This window comes from Solea senegalensis, linkage group LG21 (genome assembly GCF_019176455.1).
Source record: "Solea senegalensis isolate Sse05_10M linkage group LG21, IFAPA_SoseM_1, whole genome shotgun sequence".
In the NCBI taxonomy this organism is placed as follows: Eukaryota; Metazoa; Chordata; class Actinopteri; order Pleuronectiformes; family Soleidae; genus Solea; species Solea senegalensis.
Genome location: NC_058040.1, coordinates 9,763,848 through 9,788,248, shown reverse-complemented (window position 1 = coordinate 9,788,248; position 24,401 = coordinate 9,763,848). Strand labels below are relative to the sequence as shown.

The 24,401-nt window shown below is 41.5% G+C and overlaps 1 protein-coding gene across 15 annotated transcripts in view; it reads left to right on the top strand.

Annotated features, from left to right (window-relative positions):
* The window catches only part of dnm1a (dynamin 1a), a 49,943-nt gene that overhangs the window by 24,839 nt on the left and 703 nt on the right, over nt 1–24,401 (top strand). For 2 of the 15 annotated variants that reach the window (XM_044011833.1, XM_044011832.1), the window contains exons 14-23: nt 1,054–1,065; nt 3,578–3,691; nt 18,234–18,343; nt 19,160–19,271; nt 19,448–19,462; nt 19,709–19,879; nt 19,967–20,208; nt 20,906–21,109; nt 21,948–21,985; nt 23,375–23,504. In XM_044011833.1, the coding sequence (XP_043867768.1) occupies nt 1,054–1,065; nt 3,578–3,691; nt 18,234–18,343; nt 19,160–19,271; nt 19,448–19,462; nt 19,709–19,879; nt 19,967–20,208; nt 20,906–21,109; nt 21,948–21,969 (1,002 nt within the window). In that variant the 3' untranslated portion in view covers nt 21,970–21,985; nt 23,375–23,504. Of the gene's footprint in view, nt 1–1,053; nt 1,066–3,224; nt 3,255–3,577; nt 3,692–18,233; nt 18,344–19,159; nt 19,272–19,447; nt 19,463–19,708; nt 19,880–19,966; nt 20,209–20,905; nt 21,110–21,947; nt 21,986–23,374; nt 23,505–24,401 lie in introns of those variants that run through there. The other 13 variants (XM_044011825.1, XM_044011824.1, XM_044011831.1 and 10 more) reach the window with 9 other exon arrangements.

The following is a 24,401-nucleotide window of genomic DNA, read 5'->3' as shown; positions in this document are numbered from 1 at the left end:
AATGTGACATATAACAAATAAACGTGTGGTATTTACCAGTCTTGATGACCAGTTAAAGCACGTTACGCTACATTTGTTGCTATTCACCCATTCGTACAGCACATGTACAGTATATGACGTCTATTACATACCTGTGATACCATTCACACTCATGTAAACCAGCAGAACCAGTGATCGAACTTTGACCTTGCATCTGGAAAATGACCCCCTCTACCACGAAAACGAAGATTTCATGACAGATTTGCAAATATTTCTGCTCTTAATGAATTGCCTGTCCTTTTGAACTTTATTAAACATATACAGATGTATTAACAAATGTATTAGACCATCATCCAATGTAAGGTTTATGCCACAGCTGCCCTAAATTAACACTATTGGTAATTGTGAAAATGTTATGTTTATTTCATGTTAAATACACCGGTATAAAGAAGCTCTTTAACCCAAATGATATTTTCAATGCAATCCATTCATTTGCAAAATTACTGTTTTACTTAAAAAAACATAGCAAAATAGTAAAGCTCATTATTATGTCTTAATTACGATGTCAAACTGTAGTTATTTACTCGGATTCCTGAACAGAAAAATTAGTTTTAGTGGTTGAATGTTATGACTTCTCAGATAAGCTCAGTGAGTCGTCTCAAATTTGGTTATAAAAGGGTGAATTATATTGTTATTTGCCAAATCAATAACAATAAAATAGAGTTCATGAATTATTTATGTTTTCTTGTTTTTATGACAGTTGGTCTCATAAATGTGTTAAGCACTGTGTATATTTTTAAGAACACACTTGGTTAAAATAACATAATAATGAGCCAATAACACCACTGTAGCAGATGCATGACTATAACAGCCTTTTCTATTCTGCATTTCAAAGCTTCTCTACTGTAATTTATCTTCTACTTTCATTCTTTTAAAAGCTTTTATCTGTCAGTTATATTTCCCTCTGCTCTATTCTTCATTTCTCTATGATCATGTAGCTTCCTTTATCTTCCCAGTGATTTCTCTTTTTGTGTCTTCCCTTCTTTCCTTCTCTCTGTGGTTTCGCTCCACCAGGATGAAATCATGGTGAGTAGTGTGTGTGTGTGTGCGTGTGTGTGTGTGTGTGTGTGTGTGTGTGATTTCTGTGCATGACTGTCATGCACATGTTCTCATGTCCTTGATACTCTTTGATGCGTATGCCGGCCATGCATGTGTTTACATCTGGGTTGTATTTGTATTTGTATTTGGACCAGACGGGCAGTAACACGTACATATGAATGAATGAATGAATGAATGAATGAATGAATGACTGGTCGATGAATTCATAAACGTATGGACGTGCATGTGTGTCTGAAATGAGCTTCACTCACTGTAGTGAGGGTGCTTGGCTGCTTCCCTGTCTTGTACAGCTGTGTCCACCCTAAAACAATCTTAACTCTGAATATTATGTCCCCATTGCTACATACATACATAATGTCCCTAGGACATTAGATAAATAGATTTGCATTCACGTGCTTGAGAAATACTAACCCATTGAAAGAAAATCGTCTTTTCCCAAACGGAAAAAAACAATAACGTGAAGAGAAAACAAGTTAAAGAAGATTTGTGCCATATTTTTATCATCTTTTTTTTCCTCCAAATGGGAACATAAATTACAAAACTGACATCCTTTTGGCCCCTGGTGACTATTCAGCTTCAACTGGCAAACCAACAGTCTGTGGGCTTTTCTTCTGCAGTTGTTTGAATTAGATAAAGAGAGAGGATTACTATAAAAAAGGTGTAGATTAAAGGAGTATTGAAAACAGTGGTCATACATACTCACCACTGGACTTCATCTGTCTTGCTTCCTCCTAACAATTCCCTCTGAGCAGTTGCAGAAACCTGCAGTGAGACAGACATACTCCACCTCCACAGTTATCAGTTGTCATAATAACCACCCAGATTAGGGTCAGAGGTTAGGGGCACAGTGTAAACATAGTGGGGATCTTCACTTCCTGTTTATAAATGGCTGCAATTGACCCTTTAAGACCCCACGGCTTCTGTTCTCCTGCGAGCTGACTTAACTCTTGCCTGACCTTCCGTATCTGTGGGATCCTTCAAAAGTCCACTTTATACCAAAAAAATAAGAAAAAACTCCTGATTATTGACTTATCAATAAATAAGCTGATGAAAAGCAGACGAAAGAAAAGTGCGATGAGCAGCCAAGCTTTGTTCAGAACCACAAAACTGTATCTTTGATTCAAGTCCAGATGTGACGTTTTCCAGGCACACAGTAATAGAGTTTTCCCATATGGTATGATTTTTTATTTATCCTTATTGTTTTATTATATATATACATAAAAATACACAAAAAAGGAGGTTGTTGAACATGTTTTCTTATTTGCATTTTTGGACAAGCAAAAGTCCTTTTGACTTGGAATGGGGCACCTTAAACATAGTATTGCTCCATTATTGACTATGTTCCTTGATTACCATGAGAATTTTATTGTTAGTCTGTTTCATATACAGTTTCTTGATGCATGAGCACTCAGTCGGGCACCAAATCCACAACTGGAAACAGAATCCAGCTGTTTTAGGGATTTATAATTTTTTTTATGTTAAATGAAATCATATATACTAGAAACAAACAGGCTTGGGGGCAGAAGTATAACTGTGGCATTGTAATACAGTGCTAACCAAACACAGTTTTTCTTAGATACTTATTGTTTGTGTGTGGATTTTTGTGAATTTATCAATTTACAACTCCGGGAAGTAGATTTAACTGGATGTTAACCAATTAAGGATCCCACCATATGTCAGTATAGCAGTGTTTAGATCTTGTGTCGCCCCGACAACATTCTTGTGCCACACACAGGAAGTGATTTGTTATATGTCAAGACAGATGGGGGCAACAGCAACATTGTGCTAGTAAAGGTACAAGTGAAAAACACACTCAAAGTTTCAGAAGTGTATGACAGAACCTGTTTTATATGTAGCTTGATAGATAGATAGATAGATAGATAGACAGATAGATAGATAGATAGATATAAAGTAGGTCAGCACTCAGCAGTTTTACTGTATGGTTTCAGGAGGTTTAATGGAAATGTTGTAGTTGTTCATCCCTCGCCTTCACCCTGCTTGACCTGCTGACCCCCCTGCTGCCTCCTCAGTAGCCAGCTGTACTGTGCTGGGACTTGACCAACCTTGTGTACTATGGCCCATGCGTTGGCGTAGCTTTATAATGTTTTCTCCACATTTTCATTCAGCCTGAGAGAGGAGTTAACGATCGGTTCAAGGTAAATAATTCGCGCACCAAGTACTGCTTTGTCTCCATAGTGTCTGTGTTGTGGAGAGAATGAAATGCAGAAGAGAGAAAAAAGAAATGTTTTTTTTAAGCCACGTAGGTGAGCCCCACTGTTTATTATGGGAATGTAGCAGCAGCGTCATTATTACATTTTATATTGTTAGTGTATGTACAGTTTGTGTGATACATAAGTAAACTGACAGATGGGACATGTATACAGTACGTGGGAAGTAGATGGAGGATGAATTCACTCTTTTTTTTTATTATTTATAATTAGTTTTTCTTGCTCTGTGTGTTTTTGTGTGTCTTACTCAGGTGATCAGGAAAGGCTGGCTCACCATCAACAACATTGGCATCATGAAAGGAGGAGCCAAGGAGTACTGGTTTGTCCTCACGGCTGAGTCTCTGTCCTGGTACAAGGACGATGAGGTGAGTTGGCTGTAATCTTTTATTACTAAAAAAGAAACAATATCCTTTTTGCTTTTCTGATAACAGGTTATTGAAAGACACATGTTCACCTTTTCTCTCCTTTCTACGCAAACACAGTATTAAAACTGGACTGGAAGTTGTTACAGGCTTGGACTCGCTATAATAATTCTAAGTATCTGACGTTTGTCAGATTATAAATGTTAGAGACTTACAATTATTTTGTCGGATGTCGACGGGGGCAAACTTGGGGAACGAGTTCCAGACGGACAGCGACTCCAAGCCTGTGACTACTACTCACCCGTCTTTAATTTAATCACTGACACCTGTGACTCTCCTACTGTGACCTGTCAAAATGGCTGCTGTGCAAAGTCATTACAAGTATGTACCAGTTTACTGAGCAGCATGATCGTCATACTGAAATGAAAACAAGCCTCAATGTTCACTCTTATTTGATCTTTAATCCTCAGTTTATGTTATGTCATTGTTGTACCACAGGAGTCTAAAATCTCCCTGTTCACCACGCTACCGTCGCTTGAGTCTGCAGCGTCATCAAAAACAATATGCACGCTGTTGTAACTGCAGTGTCATGTTTTCCAGCAAATTACAACACCTGCAGATTTACTTCACTTTGTTCTTCATGACGTTTCCCCTGAGTCTCTTTTCCACTTTCTGGTGAAAAATATAATTTATTCCAACTCAACCCACTGGTAAATATGAGTCTTGGTCAAGTTTTGAGGGGGTTTTCTTTTTCCACGCTAACAAGATTTGACCTAACTTGCTTTGTTACTGGGCTGACTGGTCAAAGTGGCATCCCATAATGCTTTGCAGATCCATTAGGAGGTAGCCACAGTCTTATTGTCTCCAGGCCCTTAGCCACAGACACTCGCTGACATGACGCCGTGTGTGTGTGTGTGTGTGGACCAAATGTCAAACAAAGCTATCTTTGTGAGGACATTTTGGCTGGTTCACACAAATTTAACAGGCTTTTTAGGGGATGAAGACCTGGTTTTGGAGTTAAGGTAAGGGTTAGGCATTTAGTTGTGATGGTTATGGTTAGGGTAAGTCCGTGAGTGTCCACACAAAGAATGCAAAAACCAGCGTGTGTGTGTGTGTGCATTACTGTGAAGGACTTTTCCAAAAAGTCAAGACCCCCTAACATGTCAGACACCAAAGCTGGCATACACATGTGCATACCAGAGCCCCCCTGCCCTGCTCCCAATCACTCACACACACGCACACACACACACACACACACACACACACACACACACACACACACACATACAAGCTGCTTCTAATAAACTTATTTCATTTCAAAGAAAGGGTACAGAGCAAGTCGGACTGGTTTGTAGGGGAGGAGACAGGAGTGTCTTTTGTTAACTGGTTAGCAGCAGGAGTAACAAGGACCATGTGAAAGGAGAGAAAGTGGGGAGAATACGGGAAAAGAGGGCAAAGGGTTGACGCGGTGGACTTTCATAATTCTCTCCCCTTACCTTTCCCCCCCCTCCCCTCCTCTCCTTTCAAAATTCATCCCCCAAAACCTAGAGGAAAAGTCTCCTTTATCCAGGTCACCATCTGTCCATTCTTTTTCTGTCTCATACTTTCCTTGTCAACCTCTGTTTCTCCTCCATCCCATCCCTCCATCCATCCCCACCTTCCCGCTCGTACTGTATATTTATTTGAACATGGAAAAAATGAGGGTGTGGGGGGGGGGACCCAAAACCAACACACTGTGATGATGTCAAAGCTCAGAGCCAAGGCTGCAAAAAGAAAGAAAGAAAAGAATGAGAAAATGAGAAAGAAAAAAAAGAAACTTCTCATTATGTTTCCTATCCATGCTTAACATTTTATGTAGTCCAGATACACACCCTTGAGGGTAGTGGACCCATGAGGGATTATGCACATACATGCACCTGGTCAAGTACCAGCCAAGATACACACATGTGATTAAAAAAACACATTTATATTTAGATCAATGCCACAAAACTGCCTTTTATTTTTTTTGTTGCATCTTTTTGTGCCGTTTCATACAAACACATTGTGACATGTTTCTCACAGTGCCGACTCATGGGTCGCCTGTCGTCATGGGGAAAACCCTCACCGTACTCTGGCAACACACACACACGCACACACACCCCAGACACTAATAATAACTTTCAACCCTAACTAGTGGTGCCAGGATGTTTCGGTTAGTGTGTGTGTGTGTGTGTGTGTGTGTGAGAGTGTTTCCATAAACCTTCTGGTCTGTATTACCACAGGACATGCCAATACTTTGAATCAGGCTAAAAGCTTCCCCAAAGCAGGGAGAAACACAGAGACGACGTACAGTAATAATGGAAGAGAGGGAAAATGGTTGAGGAGTGTGATGTTATTCTTATGTTTATGCTCACCTCTGAGCCCAAAGCACATTTCATAATAAAGTGTATCGTATCGTGTATACCTGCATGTGTGACAATGCCACACAGGCAAACACGACGATTTATTGGCAGGTATGACCTCTCTTTTCTGCGCTTTAGTGGCTGTGGGATGTATTGTCTTTGGATGCCCTTTTGGCTCTCAGCATGTGTGTGTGTGTGTGTGTGTGTGTGTGTATGCCTGGGTTTCCCTGCCTCTGCTGTAAAGCTGCCAGAAAGCCAGACTTGCCTGGTGATCCCAGCTGTAAACATCCTGGGGGGAAACAGCAAACTGCTGCTTTAAACGCACTCACCAGAAACATGCCTGCTACACAGCATGTGTGTGTGTGTGTGTGTGGACTTGTTGTATGGGTGTGTGCAAACTCACTGGAGCATATTTGAAAAAAAAAAGCAAAAAAAAAAAAAAAAACATGGTGGGCTCAGTGGCAGGGCTCTAAATGGAAAGAGGTCGGTTTGTGGTTTTCACTCCTGCAGTGATCTTTTGTGACGGGACACCATGTGAATGTTTCCGCCCTCTACTTTGCTTTTTTGTGTATTTGAGGGTTCAGAAAGGCATAAGCAGTGGGTTGACTTTATCAAAGATGAGCTGTCTCGGAGACAAACTGTGGTCCCTGCCTGGTCAAGATGGGGGGGAGGAGAAAAAACATCATGGAAAACGAGACGCGGTGTCCGAGCTAAAGGGGTTGAAGTTTCACATGACGTCACTTTACAAATACTGAAGCCCGCAAAAACCATTTTCTGCTATACAAAGACTGGCGAACAGACAATGACAGAGTGGCTGCTCTTTCAACATTTTTCTAGGGTGGCTTCCTGCCGCTCTGCACGTTACATGGTCATTTGAGGTAAAGCTGACACAAATTGATGCAGGGAAGGCAGAGACGTAATTGTACATTTTCAGTGTGACGCTGGGGGTTTACTCCATGTTTTACTTATCTTTTTGAGTCACTCTACATTTTTTTCATCCGTGTGGTTAATCTTTTTTTGTCCCCCCCCCGGTTTCGGTTCTGAGTTATATCTTTTGGTTTTGGTAGAAAAATAAACAATATGTTGAGAATGCCATTCAACCACCGCGTATATATTTATACGATCTCTTTATATTCTTCCATGTTCGTATCGTTTTCCCTTTTTTCCTGAAACCTTCTGAAAAAGAAAATAGAAACAAATTCAGGTTGAGTTCTATACATCTTTATTTTTCTTCTTCTTTTTTTTACAGTTACAATTTTAGCTCTGATTTCACTTTTAGTTTAACGACAAAAGAAAGAAAAGAAAGAGAAAAAAAAGAAAGATATTTAAACTATAACGTTGTGTCTTTTTATAGATAAAAGAATAATGTGTCAGTCTTTCATAAATTCAAGCCAGACGAGGGCCCGGCTTCTGTGGTGGGGCCTTTGGTTGCTTTATTTAGGCCTTGTCCAGATGAACGAGGGGTGGTGCCGTGTGTTCCCACAGCCTGATGTGCTTGTGCCTGGTAGATGCCCTCTTTCTCTCCCTCTTTCTCTCTCTCTCTCTCTCTCTCTCTCTGTCTCTTTCTCTCTCTCTCTCTGTCTTTCTGTCTTTTTGTGGTGTCCCGTGTTTCCCCAGCCAGCCTAACCAATGTGCAGACTACTGTACAACCACTACTTCCTGAACAGGTAGTCTGAACACTGGGCAGGCGAGCTGGGCGGTTGGAGGAGACTGTGGAGAAGGTTTTTTTTTTTCTTTTTTTTTTTAATCCATTCACTTCTACACAAACTGTACTCACTGTGAATCCATTACCAGACTCCCTGAGTGCAGCTCCTCCTGCTCGCACAGTCTGACTTCTGCAAAGTGCTGATCAGGCTGATGGAGGAGAAACAGCATGTGAGTGATGGATGGATGGATGGAGGGGCCGGCGGGGAGGTGGTGGTGGAGGAGGTGGAGGTAAAGAGAGGTTAGACAGAGGTGACAGACACTGATTGGCACATTCAGCAACATTCCCTCCTGTTTCCTGCTGTGAGATGCAACATTCCACATCCAGAGGTTCTGGAAGGAAAACCGCAGCATGCAGAAAGCAATTTTGAACGAACCACAAAGTGATGACAAAAAAAACAAATATAAATGTAATCATGAATTAAGTGAATTGTGTGTATTTGTCGTTGTATTACGATTAAAGCCTCTTCCCAACTCTATAAAGCCACCTTCTACTTGACAATTAAAGCAGACAACATAAAGAAAAAGACAAATACTAAAGGAAATCTTTCTGACCCTTAAAATAGATAGATAAATAAATAAAAGTCAGAACATATAGTGAGATGTTTCTATTCGAAGTAAAGAACATCAGTGTTCTTGGTTCCTGGTTAGTACATTTTAAAGAATAGATACGCTCAGCCCTGACTCAGCAGCTCCTGCTGTAAACTTTCCGTATCATGGTCACACGTCATACAGAAAAGAAAGATGTATTTCCTTGTTGGAGGAGATACCTGTGACCTTGGTAGTCTTCTTCTGCCTCCTCTGCTGACATTAGCCTCGGCGTCCTTCTCCGCTAATTAGCAGCAACTTCATCTCCCGACGGCGATTCGATCGACGCGGCTGTGCCGCTGCGTTCTAACTTTGCTTCTGCTGCTTTTTAAATTTTGTCTCCTGAAGCTTCCGAGAGCGGGAAGGGAAAAAAAAGGAAAAGAAAAAAGATGCTCCAGTAACAAGCAAGATGGACCGGCTGGAAGCTCAACGTGGCAAACGACTGGCCACCAAGTTTCCCCTTCAGGAGACAGAAGGAGAAAAAGGAATGAGAGAGAGGAGATATGGAGGGAGAAGGAGGAGGAGTTTGCCGGCCCCCCATTTTTCCTTTCCTCTCTCCTCTTCTCTTCTTCCTCTCTCCCCTCCCTCTGTCTGGCTTTTTTCCCCCTCCCTCCCTCTCTTGCTTTCTTTCTTTCTTCTCTGACTTTTCGAGAGAAAGTGGAAGGTCAAAGGTGAACAGGAAGTGAGACACATTCATTTGGCATGTGTGCTGTTAAGTTTGGAAAGGGAGCGTATGGATTGGCTGGCGAGGGTTGGGAGCGCTTTTTAGTGGAAGCGCATGTGGGCAGACGGGAGGACGCTTGTCCTCTTAAGTGGTGGAATCCGAGTGTTTGTCATCGGCATCTGCATGTTCTTGCCTTCCATCCAGTGTCTGTGCATGTGTCTACTTCTGGTGCACGTGTGGTTTTCGAATGATGGATCTCTGTGTAGGAGTGGGGCTGGAGGAGAGCGGAGGCTCCATGGTCTTTGTAGCGAGGGCAGGAATGTCGGCGCTTTCTTGGCAAGCAGGAAGAAGCCTTGTAATAACTCCAGATGTGCAGCCCTGTGGTCTCCATCTCTCTCTCTTGCTCCCTCTGTTTTTACTTCTAAAGCTGATTTCCTCTCCCTGTCCGACTGGAATAAAGAGCCCTTTATGCAGCTCTGCAGCCTTCTCAACACACACACACACACACACACACACACACATGTGGAGGAGGAGGAGGAGGAGGAGGAGGTGGAGCTGATTGGAGGGGGTGACATACGACTGGTAAATCAGAACCAGAGCAGAGGAGCAGTTGTGTGTTTGATCGAACACGGAGGAAAAAAGTCAGCGTGTGATTCACAGTTAAGAGTCAAAGTAGTTGGCGTTGGCTACACTCACCTTCATTTCACACACACTCACACATTCCTGTTTTGGTTTCATTCCTCTGGCAGTCTGGAGTAATCAGCAATAGTGATTCCAGGTGTGTGTGTGTGTGTGTGTGTGTGTGCGTGCAGAGGTGGCTGAGGCCGTGTGTTTGTTTAAGCTACGGTTTCTGAGCTCCAACCTGAGCTCCAAATCAAAGCAGGCATGATCTCTGGAGACACCAGTCAGCAGTACTGGCAGGGATGGAGGGATGAGGAGGGGAAAGTGAAAAGAAGAATGGAGATTAAAAACGTAGACATGCGGGGGCAAAATGGAGGCAAGAGCGGGCCAGAAATATCTAAATGTATGTGAGGAACCAGAGAGAGAGAGAGAGAAGATAATGACACAAATCAAATCCTCACTCACAGGATTACTGTTGCAGTTAGGTTTTGGGCTCAGGGTTTGTAAGAAATAAATTTTAATGAGAGGGTGGGGGAAGCACTGCGGTCGCACCAACATTGTTTCCACTGTTTGGATGACCAGGCAGGCAGCTTCCTTTTCAAACTATTAATCAGTAAAGCCAGAAATACTGGGAAAGTATGCACACACACAGTTTCTGACTTTGTTTTCATAGTCTTTGTATTTTGCATTAAAAAAGAACGGCTCTGTCAGTCTTTGTGGGCGTAATTGCACCTTTTTTTGTGTGTGTTTGCATCAGTGTGGGGCGAGGCCTTTGTGTAGATTCATACAGGAGTGTGTGCAACGCCGTAAAGGCTGCCACAAAATGTCCTCACCTGATGGTTCTTTGTTTTTTTTTTGCAAAATCTCTCAACTCATATCATGAATAGTAATGAGATAACATGGGAAATAGCTTCTCGGCTAACGTGCGTATGTGTGAAGCACGGAATCTCATAAATAACGCCGTTCCGCTGAAACAAGAAACCAAGAGACCGACAACTATTTTTCCAAAAAGATAGTGGTGTGGTCAAAGTGTCAGAAATAAGATACTCAGTTTGGGAAGTATGCTTATTCTCTTTCTGGCAACGTAAGATGAGAACATTTTTATCATTCTCATAAATAAGAGGCTACAGTGGGTTAGCTACGCATGGTAGAAAGTCGGCAAATGGGAAAACAGGTATAGTCTAACGCCAAAACAAAAGATTTACGTTGCTTTAGGATATAAATTGGCTTGATTTGGTTGCATCTTATTCTAATTTTGCTTGAGGCTGAAGTTTGCTATAGGCCATGGCACAAAGACGCATTTCCTTGGTTACATTTAAGTTGATCTTAACTTTTATACATGTTTTATTCCTAATGAAAGAGTCAGTAAGTCAACTTGACCGTCTTTGCTTATCTTAGTTGAGTTTTAAACTGTCAAATGTAAAGGATTATTAATAAATCAGAACCTGGCAATGAAAATGACAGAGACTTGACGATATCTACAGTGTTTAGTGAAGATAAGAAAAAACTTGATGAGACCTTTGACCTTTTAAAGCAACTGTACAAAAACCAAATAAAGAGGTGAATAAATCTCTGACTCTCACTGGGAAAGAAAATCTTGTATAAATCGTTGTCCGTGATTATAACAGAGGAGCGAGAGCTGAGTGATGACCATAGTGTGGCCGGAGGGAGCCAAGATAATTTGTGGATAATTAAATGTTTATTCTTCGTGACTGATGAGATAAGTGACAAATGTGTGTGTTTTCCTTTGTGTAGTTTATCGTTTCAGCTGATTGTTCACTGCGTATCTAGAGCAGAGTGTAACAGTAAATTAGAATGAATGTGTGTGGTAGTATGGAACACGTGTAACACTATTTTAGTGTTCTGTGGTTGATAATATGGTTCCGTGTTGTGTGTATTTATATTTAAGGGAAACTTTATGCTTTTGCTTCAGTATCTTTTTCTCAAGATGTTGTTTTAATGACAGCGACAAACAACTGAATCCTTAACCTCAACACAAAAAGTTTTTTTTACTGTATAAAGAAAATCTCCACCCTTGGAACGACAGAACTTTGGCACAATCGTGCCATAAAATCACGCCTTTCAAACACACACACACACACCCTGTTTGTAATTTGTGCACCAGTAGTTCACACTTTTATATTCTGGCAGTTTATTTTACTACAAATAAAATAAAATAAAGTTGTGTAGCAGTTAATTTAGGTTGAACTGGGTAGTTAGGCATAAATTGACTATACTACACGAGTAAATACACTCTTGGGTTTGAACTACAGAGTGCTGACGGTCAACAGCCTGTTATATGGCTCCATTAATCTCACAAACAAATGTTAGAACTCATAGAACTCACATTTCCATTTTTTGGTTTGTGCCTTAAAATGACTGCGTAGGGGACATAACAGAATATACTGTGTAAAAGAAATATTGACAGGCCTGTGTCACTATGATGTGTTCTTTCTCCCCAAAAGGGACTTTGAAATATGTAACTTATCATAGATGTTACTGCTTATATACGCCTGTGTGAAGACTCCACAGACACCAAAGAGACACAGGTTACACACAGCGTTTCCCTCCATCAGACAAGAGTCTGGAGACGTGTGGGGATTTTCACATGTGTTTATGTGGTTAGTGGAATGGGGTCTTCCCTCCCTCCCTCCCTCCTCCTCCTTTCACTCTTTGGTGGTCACCGATGATTGATCACATGTCCTGGCTAGCCCCAAGGTTGTTATACTGACCTCCTGCAGAAGTAAAGCAAGATCGGATAATTAACTGCCCAGCAATTAGCTGCGAGACAGGAAGGTATCACTGACCTGCTAACTGGCATGTGGCCGTGCAGCCGGACCGCCGGCTGAATGTGTCATTGTCATGAGGACAGACACCACGTCCCCGTCAAAGAAGTTTATTTTTGTTTGTGCTCGTTCCCACAGGAAGAGCTGAGCCGAGCGGAGAAATGACAAGGCTGACTCAGATGTGATTGGACAGAAATGTTTCCAGCAGCCAAATAAACCATAAAGTCATTAATCTTTTAATTTGTAATGACACAAAAAAAAGGCGAGAGTCTTTGTTTGACTAATGGAAGTGGACACGTCTGATTAGATATGTCATCTGGTTACATGATACTTTAAAGATGTAGTGCATATCTTTTTAAATGCAAACAAATGTCCGTTGATGAGTCCACACAATGTTGATTAAGACTATCAGCTCCACGAGACTCTTTGTGTCTTTAGGACAGAGGACAGCAGCAGTGCACTAGTAAAGAGAGACAGCTGGAGATACCGTAGGTTGGAGTATGATGGCGGAAAATGCTCACAAAAAGTTTCAGAAGTGATTTCTACTGCTTAAAAGTTGTTCTGCAGTTTGACACATCATGCCCTCACCTGCCTCTGGGCTGCTGCTGTATACACAAGCGCTCCCTTAGGCCACCTCTACACGGAAAACAATCTTTTTCTTTCTGTTTTTTAAAACAGGTGTCCTATAAACACAGTGCAGTCTCGGCACTGCCCCGAAATGCTGCAGTACATATGCCAGGCCTGTAGGTGTCGCTGTAATGCTATGTACACCATAAACAGAGAAGAAGACGTTGTACACGTTATTAGTTACAATAGCAGAAATGGAGACAGAATGAAAGGGAATTAAAGAAAGAAAATAAGTTAGTTATCATAAAGCAAACAGTAGTGTTAACAACTTAGTGACTCTGTTATGGTTTTTGTTTTCTCCCCACTTTATTTTATGATTCAGTTTCACTGTTTTTTTTTTCTTCACCCCCGTGTGAAATCGGTGAAAACAGGACGTGTTCTAGTGATATCGTATTTTCGGGGCGACTTTGATTTACTTTTCATTGACAGCAGTTGGTAAGACTGTCAAACAATCTCCAAACGCAAGACAGTGAAGGACAGCGCGAGAGAGAGGAGGGACTATGATGTCATCATTCTCCTAAAGTAGTGTATTCTCTGCCTACATGAAAACGCAAGGCTGGTGATTGGAGGTTTTCAAAGAAATACCTCATAAAATTTCAGAAATGTTCACCTTTGACCTACTACTTTCTCTCCATGGCCGTCCCATTTTTTTTAGATGGAAGGACGCGGCATACTAATAATGCTGCATCATTTCTGTTCACGAAGACAAAAACATCAAAAAATAAATAAATATATAAATCACCAGTCGTTACAGATACTAGAAAGTGAGGACAGCGGCCCAGGCTGATTTGTTATGAGCATCATCGCTCCGCTTTGTAGCTGAGTGAGTCATGATTAACCATGTTTTTACACAACGTCTCAGAATAGATTCAGTCTATCTGTTCCCATGTTGTAATTCTCTCCGCTCGATTGTTCGCCGTTTGCCGATTCGAACGTTGGCACCATGTGGTTTCACTTTAGATGAAATCAAATTAAGTTTCATTAAACACTGCGTCTGCTGTTCCTCCAAGACATATTACTCACTGACCAAACTGAATTCAGTTATTTATTTATTTTTTATTTCATAACAAACATGTTTGATAGAAGCGCTTTATGGATTTGTTTAATAGCACTGAAATACTCGCAAGTGCAGATGCTCGAGAGGCTTTTTCACAACGTTCTCCTTACGTCTTTCCACATCCCCATCATGTAAGAGTTACAGAACCGCTCTCTGTGTTTAATTTTTCTTCCCCCCCCCTCTCAGTCAGAACTCAATAGGGGAATGGCAGAAGAATGGAGGGAAAGAAAAACGGAGGGAGGTGAGGAGGAGGGTTGTGAAAATTGCCGTTGGCTGCCACCCAGGGCCCAGTCTTTGTGGTAATGAAGGGTTAGAAGCAGCGTTATTGCTCCCAGATGCCGTGCGGGTTCTCTGCGGCCCTTTGATGCGAGGCCCAAGTCACCAGACTCCCGTCAACATGCACACTACCACACACACATACACACACACAAAGACATGCAGCCTCTTAAAACAACATGGATGCCATTAACGACTATCTACTCGGTTTTGCCCACCAAGTGGCTCAGATTTGTTTCAAAGTGTTAATTGGATATGGTTATGTATTGTCCGTGTGCGTGTGTGTGTGTGTGTGCGTGTGTGTGTGTGTAGAGTGTGTGTGAGGCCATATTTCATCTACATTTTGACTCCGTGTTTGAGTTATTTGAGACGTTTTTCTGGACAGAGTGACGAAGTGCCTTTATGAATTCAGAAGTGAACTTCCTCTGGCTTTTCATAATTAGCCTGTGATTACTCACTAGCAAAACAAAACCATGGAAAGTACTTTGCTTGCACACTGCTCCAAACGCCACAGGTTAACTACCAAGTTACCACAGTGTCTGTGTGTGTGAGAGAGATACATACATGTTAAAGTTAAGGCTTAAAGCTGCCATATGTATGTATTAGTGCTCGTGAACAGAAACGATGTAACAGGATTCGTTTGCTGCATCCTTCATCCAAAATAGGGCTCTGTCGAGCGATGGCGTGCTTCCATCTTGGTACAGTTCGGTTTGGCACAGTACGGTACAGTTAGGAACAGTAAAGCCCTCGGTCAGGCTTGCGTTTCGACTGAGAACCATAGGCGGTGTGTGCGCTGTCCATCTTATTATTTACTTTATCAACTGTCTCGTTCTTTTACTTTGAAATTTTGTGACATAATGTGGTCACTTCCCGCAAATAGCTGCAGTTCATGTAGACATATGCGGCCCTCCTATCAATTCCATGTGGCTCAACTATTTAATATCAAGTGATTTTTTACTTATTTTTTTATTATTGTGAACAATATTTTGGTCCATATCAACACTCAACACTTTTATTTTGAAATACGGCAAAACCACCGCTCCTGAGCAGTTGTTTTTCCCCAAAAAGTTATATTTTGACTTAACCGGCCCCCCACTGGCCTTCAGGTCATATGAGTTTGAGAGCCCTGCTCTAAACAGACACACAGTCTTTAGCTTTAAGTTGAAAGAATCCGTCAGCAGAGTGAGCAGATGTGTCAAAGGCCCCAAAAAAGCTCCGTCTCTATACGAGTCTTTAAGCGGCTGCACGGGACAGACGTTAAAATGTGCTTATTTTAACCAAAGAGAGCTGTTTAGTGAGGACCAAGACGATGCTGACATCAAACGGAAGGGACCTAAACATGTCGTGCTAAAGAAGAGCCGGTGAAGAGAGACGAGTACAAACTCTCTGTTTGACCTACACAGTCTCGCAGCGGCGTTCCCAATAGCCTGCAAATGACTTGATACGCGAGGAGAAAAGTGCATTACATTCATCAGTAATGAAGATGATTGTCATGATGGGAAAAAAGGAAAATACCGTTCAGAGAAACCGTAATGGCTGCAACAGATGAAAACAACGATGTGGATGGATGAATTGGACATTCAAACGCCTGACGTGACATTAAACACCAACAGTGCTGTCGAGCATAAGGAGTTTAATGTAAACAGCACAGAAGCCTCTTGACGCGCCAAGTTTTAGCCGTGTTTGTCACACCCATACACAGAATCTTTATGTATATATTTCGCATTACTTCTGATTCTCGTCTATGTGCACGTATGGCCCTATTTCCTTTTGTCTTCCTGTGTCTGAAGTCTGTACTTGTCCTCGCTCCTGTCGAAAGGGCTTTTATGGGACCATATGGAAAAGCACTCAATCCCGGAATTCCCTAAACACCTAAATATGCACACACATGCAAGATGAGCTGATTGACAGAGAGAGAGAGAGACCCTGATAATATTTCCCAAGTGTGTGTCAGAATTCTCCTACCATAATATTTAAATAATACTCATACAGTATGCACTGTATGCTTTCTTGTCAGTTGTCCTTTAGCTCTGCTTTATTTGTGCACCAGACTTCATTTTTCATCCTCTCTCACACCTAAAATGTTCCCTTTTTCCTGCATCAATAGTTTGATAATGTTTTAATCCAGTCTGCCAGTGCTTTAGGAGTTCAGTTTGTCTGTACTTTCCCCACATTATGCTCTCTCACACACACACACACACACACACACACACACCAGTCTCTCCCCCCCTGCTTCCAACTCTCCTGACTGGATTTACTGGCCAGAGGAGAGGAAAATGTATGAATCGCTCCAAGGTTGCTCACTCCCAGGGAGACGGAACGCCAGAGAGTGAGGGGGGAAAAGGAGAAAAGAAAAAAGATGAGAGAGAGAGAGGGGGAGAGAAGGAGGAGGAGGGTAACTATTGAGAAATGTGGAACAGACTAGAGACACAGAGGAGAGACCTCTTTGCCCTCATGGCCACTATAAATGTTGATGTCAGCAGTCTGGGCAACTGCTTGTTTAGCTTCGCTCTCTTTTTTTTCCCTCTCTCTTTTATATCAGACACCTGGGTTTACCAGCCCTGCCAAATGTGTGTGTGTGAGTGAGAGAGAGAGAGAGAGAGAGAGAGAGAGAGAGAGAGAGAGAGAGAGAGAGAGAGAGAGAGAGAGAGAGAGAGAGAGAGAGAGAGAGAGAGAGAGAGAGAGAGAGAGAGATTTTACATGCATTTAGGGGATATGAACATTTGGCTGAAATGGTCATAAATCCTTTGATGAAGGAGTTTTGGTCACACACACAAACCCCCCCCATCGCTCTCAGACAACCACTCTTACACACACACGCACACACACAAACACACTCTGGTTTGGGCAGGGCAGCCCATGGTTAGCGCTCCAGATGGTTTTAAGGTTAGTTAGAGACTACGCTCAAAGGTGCAACCAAAGCATGGTGTGTGTGTGTGCGTGCGTGATAGTTTAAGGCTCTGCCTATGGAAAGTCATTCACCCCGTGCTATTTTCAGCTTCTCTTTTTGTGAATTCTAATTTTACTGTCGATAGTAAAACGTTCACACTCATTCACACTGACGTGTGTGTGTGTGTGTGAGAGAGAGAGCCTGCATGTGTCAGACTGGGATGACTAACTTTGAGTTTCCCCTATTCATAAATAGTTGGATGTCTGGATCTCATATGTTGTTTGCAGTTGCACTAGTACAAGAGAGTTTCTACCCTGGAAGGTTGGCCTCCATCACCCACCTCCCCCCACCGTCCCCTCCGCCCCCTGCATGTATGTGTTTCTCATTTGTTGCTCGCCCATTTTTTCACGTCTGTAATCAAAACCACAGACTCGAGGACTGTGTATGACTTTCCCATTCGTCTCTCCTGCCTTTTTTCTTCTCTCTCCCTCTCTTTTTTTTTCTCTCTGCTCTGCTGTATAATCTAATTGTGGGTGTTTACCCCTGATTGTCTTTCATCTGCCATGCTCTTTGTCCTTTTTAACCTAATTTATGTCATTGATTATCATAACTTCCCTCAAGTTGATACTGCACAATCTTACAGTAAATACACTATGTATATGTATATGTATATAGATACACATATATACATATGTATATGTATGTATGTACATATATATATATATATATATATATATATATATATATATATATGTACACAGCATTATGGGTAAACTGATGAGACCAAAATGATCTACTTTTGCTGTGGCTTCTTGTCTCGTACTGTTTATACACTGTTGGTGCAAACACTGGATCTATTACCATTTATTTTATTTTATTTTATTTTATTTTAACTCTGGAGCAATTCACAAACACTGTACAATGAGTGTGTTTCTTTGTCGCCCTCTGCAGGAGAAGGAGAAGAAGTACATGTTGCAGGTGGACAACCTGAAGCTGCGCGATGTGGAGAAAGGCTTCATGTCCAGCAAGCACATCTTTGCCCTCTTCAACACCGAACAGAGGTGTCACTATTCACACACACACACACACACACACACACGCACACATTAAATAAAGTACAAAATAATCAGTGAAATAATTGATTATCGGCACAATATCTGTAACGGCAGATATTGTCTTTAAAATGTATTATCGGATATTGGCAAACAAAACAAGATCTGCTCATATGACTCCTTGACTTCTATGCCGGTGTCCTAACATTTATTTTATTTATCTTGCTCAATTAAGAAAATATCTACCTATATCTGCTGCGAGTAGGCAAGATATTCTGTTAATGTCACATTTCATAATTTCATATTTTCCAGTTTCTTTGCTCCATATAACAAATAAATCATTACAGTGGAATCATTTTGGTTTGTGGACGAAACAAGACATTTAAGAGCATCATCATTTCCAGGTTTGAGAAACAATGAGCAACAGTTTTCCTCGAGTTTCTGACATTCCATGGACCAAATGATTCCCAGATTAAAAGAGAAAATAAATGACGGATTAATTGATTGTGAAAATAAAGCATAAAATGTGTATATATTGATATCAGTTATCTGCTCAAGCACTCCCGATATATGTGTGAGCATTCTATCACTAAATCTCTCTCCGTAAAGCACAGGAAATCCAATTGAGACAAAAACAACAATTCCCATAATCCCATGCTGCTCCTTGACATCGTCAAACAGGGTGTTTTGTTTTGAATGACATTCTGTGCATTTATCGTGATATAAGTAACTTTACAGCTGAGAAATACTGTAAATCATATATTTAGCTCAGAAAAAGTGTAATGTTTTCTATCCAATATTAAATATGTTGTTCTTCATCCACAGGAATGTTTATAAGGATTACCGTCAGCTGGAATTGGCCTGTGAGAGTCAGGAAGATGTTGACGCATGGAAGGCTTCCTTCCTCCGAGCTGGAGTTTATCCTGAACGCGTCACGGTAGGATTTTATTTAGTTTAGTACAGTACAGTACAGCAGACACAGCATTGGAGTCCATTTGTTTTTACTGTTGTCGACAATAAATCAAACGTAAATCTATATCAGTGTTGTATCATGTCTCTCATTGATCATGATTCTGTATCTGTCCTTTACATCATCACTGTTTGCCCTTGTAGGAGAAGGAAGGAAAGGTATGTTGTCTCTTCATTGTCATTTATCGCATTCAAAATTATTTGATAGACGTTTGGCAACAACTTGAGTTGCTAAGAACTAAGATGAGAAAAGAATGTGCGTTAAAAACCACTGAGAACACGAGGGAATGAAAGTAAGAATAATACGTGTGTGAGTAAAGGATACGATCATATCTTGTATATGATGATGTACAGATGAGACACGTTTGTCTCTCCTCCTAAACTCCTGGCACTTTGTCCCCACAGAGTGAAGGTGGTGACGACAGCAGCTCAGAGAACTTCATGCACAGCATGGACCCTCAGCTGGAGCGGCAGGTGGAGACCATCCGTAACCTGGTGGACTCCTACATGGCCATCGTCAACAAGACCGTCCGTGACCTGATCCCAAAGACCATCATGCACCTCATGATTAACAATGTCCGTCACTAAGTGTTTTCATGCACGGTCAAATGTGAGATGTCTGGTGTTTCAAACGTAAACATTTCTCTGTTTTTGTTTTTCCAGACAAAGGAGTTCATCAACGCTGAGATGCTGGCAAATCTGTACTCGTGCGGCGACCAGAACACACTGATGGAGGAGTCGCAGGAGCAGGCCCAGCACCGTGACGAGATGCTGCGGATGTACCACGCCCTGCGCGAGGCCCTCAGCATCATCGGTGACATCAGCACAACCACGATAAGCACCAGCATGCCGCCGCCTGTGGACGACTCCTGGCTGCAGGTGCAACGGAGCGGCTCAGGGGGAAGGTAAGGGAAGATAGAGGCTGATATTCACGCCCTAAACCAGCAGCTACACCTGTCTTTATTAACATCCATCACCAGACATTCTGTGACACACCTGAGACACAGACTCTTTACCTTCACAAAGCAACTTAACAAAAGCCATTTGACAAAAGGTGTCCTCACATCTACACCTCAACGTCCACAGTATATTTTGTCCACCTTATCTTGCCATTATGCAGCCTGTTTTCCTGCTGTAAACATTTGTAAACCACTCACTCTCTGCACCAAAGTCCATAGAGAAAATCCGTGTTTTTAGCTCACAGGAGAGTTTCTGGTCTGCTGCTGCCTCATTTGATGAATGTCTGTCTGACCAAAGCATTTCACTCTGAAGTCACTAAATAGTACATTTAAAACTTAGTGATGGAGGCATGCAGTGCATCCACTACTCCCGTGTGCTGTAATTTAAAATCACAGATTTTCTCTATGGACTTTGGTGCAGGGCGTGTTTCAAAGTTTGCCGTCAGAATATTCTGTCTTATGATGAGCAAAAAACAGCATAAATATAATGTAACAATCTAAATATCATTGAGTGAGCCTTTTTTGAGGTTTTCCTCTCATATATGACTTCACCTAAAACAAATACAATCCTCAATCTTATTTAACTATTCTATGATTCTTATTCTGCTAAATTATTGGTTTCCATTTGTCCTTTCTGCGCCAGGTCTCCGGCCACCAGTCCAACACCAAACCGCAGAGCTCCACCAGGACCTCCTGTGCGCCCAGTCTCTCGTGGGCCTCCACCTGGGCCTCCACCAGCGGGAGGGCCCCCTGTACCGTCTCGCCCCGGGGCCTCTCCTGACCCCTACAGTGGGCCACCACCCACTGTCCCCTCCCGGCCTAACCGTGCACCCCCAAGTGTGCCGAGGTGAGTGAAAACATAAATAAAAAAACCTTCTTTGGACCAACATAGAGAATTTTCCCGTAGATTTTAATCGGACATTCACTTAAATTATGAGAAGCTATCCAACCTGAAGTGTGGATACTGTCTGTCACTACGGGGGATGTAACGATACCTGGATTAGGGGATGAAGGAGGTAAATTAAAGTGGAGAGCCGTAGTTGTGATATAGAAATAGATGAATAGACTGAGATAGATCTATAGAAACACAAAATTCCTCGTTTACATCCATTACTCCCAGGGTTAGTCTTCAGTTTTAGATTTAATTTAGATGTGATTCATAAAGAATACAGTGTATGTCTTTGAAGTGGCTGATTCAGTTATTCAAAATAGTGTTAGTTTTTACATAAATGGCCGTAAAAATAGTCATATATTATGCACAATTTATGGTGTAAAATATAAACCTTAGGACACATTAATGTAAATAAGTCAGGTATTAAAGCCCTAAAACCAGTCAGTGATTGAAAAGAGGGGGAACAAATAACGGTTTTCTGTACCTGTTGTTGCTCTTGTGTGCTTGTGTTTGTGAGCCTGCTGATTTTTGGTTTTTGTCAGATTATAGTTGTACGACAAAGTGGTAGTTTGCCTCTTTTCCCGCAGGAGACACCAGTGTCACCAGGCAAAGCTCTCGCATATAAACTCAGCTTCCATTCAACTTCCTTTTATGTCTGTAATCCCTGTCCTGTGTGAGAGCTGAGCGCATGTGACGCAGGTCTTTTCCTGCACTGTAACCGTTTGGACTCCTTGTCTCTTTTCTTCATCCCTCTCTCCTTCACCGCACCTCTGTCCCACACATGAATCTACAGAATCACTGTCACTGACCGGTGAGGGAAAAACGTGTCTGGTACGTTGGTGGGTACTTTCTGCCATCGTCATCATCATGATCATCTTTCTCCTCCTCCTCCTCTCAGAAAGCATCCTTCCACTGCATGCCATCTTTGTATTCTTACTATTCATTTCTCTTTTCAGAGCGCTGCTTGGCAAACACACACAGCCACACGTGTGTTTGTGTTTGCATCAGTGTGTGAACTGATTTTGGTATATTAGTATATCAGAGTGGGAGATTCCTCAGTTTACAGCAGTGATGGGTTGAACACTTTTCAACCCAAATGTCAAAAACCATTGTTGGTTTTGTGTCATTTTTGTGTATGTGTATATGTATAATATATAATATGTGCCAACATTATACCCATCTGCAGCTTAAAATGGAGCGTGTGTTTTCTGGATAAAAATTCTAGTTATGTTACATTCCTCATAACATTTCTATATCCATGTTTTTATGATGTACATTATAAACTTACAGGTGTCCTGTAGCCTTATTTCCACTAAGTAAGACTAACTGGCGTCAGCTTTATGTTTGCGATAGGGATGGGAATCGTTTGGATTTGATATTGGACGGATAAAAACACTATAAAAATCCTATGTGTCGCATGCTTCACTATGCACAGTGTGTAAAAATGTAAATACAAATCAGCAAAAGCATTTTAGCTGAGTCATGTTTGGGTTGTTTAAGATAAGAGAGTCCTTCATTTGTCCCGCAGTGTGGACATTTACATTGTTACATCAGCAAAGACAGTAAAGATAAAGATAATAAACAATACACATGCATTACCAAAAAATGTACAATATATAAAGAGTTTTTGACGTTTATTTCTTCTTTTTTGGGAGAACAATATTTCTTACAGTTTTGAGAATGATCAACTTCATACGTTCATAAATGGTCTAAAAATGACTGTATCGGACAAAAATCGGAACCGGTCGATACTTGAGTTTTTGATATTGGTATCGGACACAGAAAAGTGGTGTCATCCCATCCCTAGTTTATGACACAGGCAGAAGTGAAAAATGCCAAATTATTTCTCTAAAATGTTTGTAAAGGTTTATTCATGATTATTCATCATCTCTGCACTTATTGGAAATCACTTCTTTAAAGGTCTAGCGGTTTCTAATATTTTCACTATCGCATGCTTTAGATTATTAACACTGTTGTTGGCTTATATTATGGTAGTCGCCATGTGAACTGAGCCTGATGCCACAGTGATGTTGTCTGTTCTCGGTGGTTTGTTGTCCCCATGATATACTGTAGATATTGTCTGTGTTATTGCAGCATTTTACATATTATATGCATGATTTTTACACATTTGGGTCCAGATCAATACAATCAACTTGAGAACAATAATCCAAACATCCCCATCTCTCCTCTCTTCTGTGTGTGTTTGTGAATCCACGGCAGTCGGAGACCTCCGCCTTCTCCAACCCACTAGCCCTCCGAGCTCCTACCTCCCCGCTCTGTCCATCCCTCCCCTGGATGGCACCACGGACAACAGCGCCACCTTCCTGTCGTTTTCTGCCTCACCTTGCCTTCTCCTGAATCCATTTCTCCATTACAACAAGCCACGTCTCTCTCTCTATTCTCTCTTCACCACAGAGATTAAAGAATACTTGAAACTCGCCTGCATGACCGACATAAGAACACAGCTGCACCCTGAGTTTGAATAAAACTTAGTAGAAATAATGAAATATTAAATAAGGAACACCTTGATGAGTGTATGCGCCCATATGCATGCACACTGCTTACATGACAACACACATAAATCTCTCTCTCTCTATCTATATATATACACTGTATACAAGCAAAATACATACATCCCCTCTTTTTAAACCTAAGAGAGAAAAACTTTACAAAATCAGCATGAAACTTTGCCTGACTGTTGTGCTTTTTGGGTGGTTTTCTGGCCACTGACTGACTTATTCTTCTCTTTCATACATTTGTTCCTTTTGGATTTTACTCAAGGAGAAAATGTTGCCCCGTCATGCTGCAAGAAAAACATTTCATTGGATCAAACGTCTGTTACTTTGGTTATACGAATACGTGTCCGTACACTTTCGTCTTTTTTCTTGCAGCATTTCAGTCCATGAGGTGAACATGACCGATAATTTGTTTGACACTTTGAATACAAGTCTTTGTATTCAGGTGTAATAAATCCAAAATCACAGGTGAAGAATCACATTAAATCACGTCCTAAGAGAAGAAATGTGCCAGTCACATGTTCAGATTGGGATTTCGTCTTTATTAGCATTATTCTGCACTGCTGAATAAACACTGATTTCACTGCATCACCTCAGATTTATGATTTTGAGATTGTCCATCCTGCTGTTCCTCTGTCCCAGAGAGCCCCCCCTGCTGCTATTTGACCTTTAGAATAATCCCCGCCCCCTATTCTTCAGGACCCATGTCTTGTTTATGACCTGAACGGGCC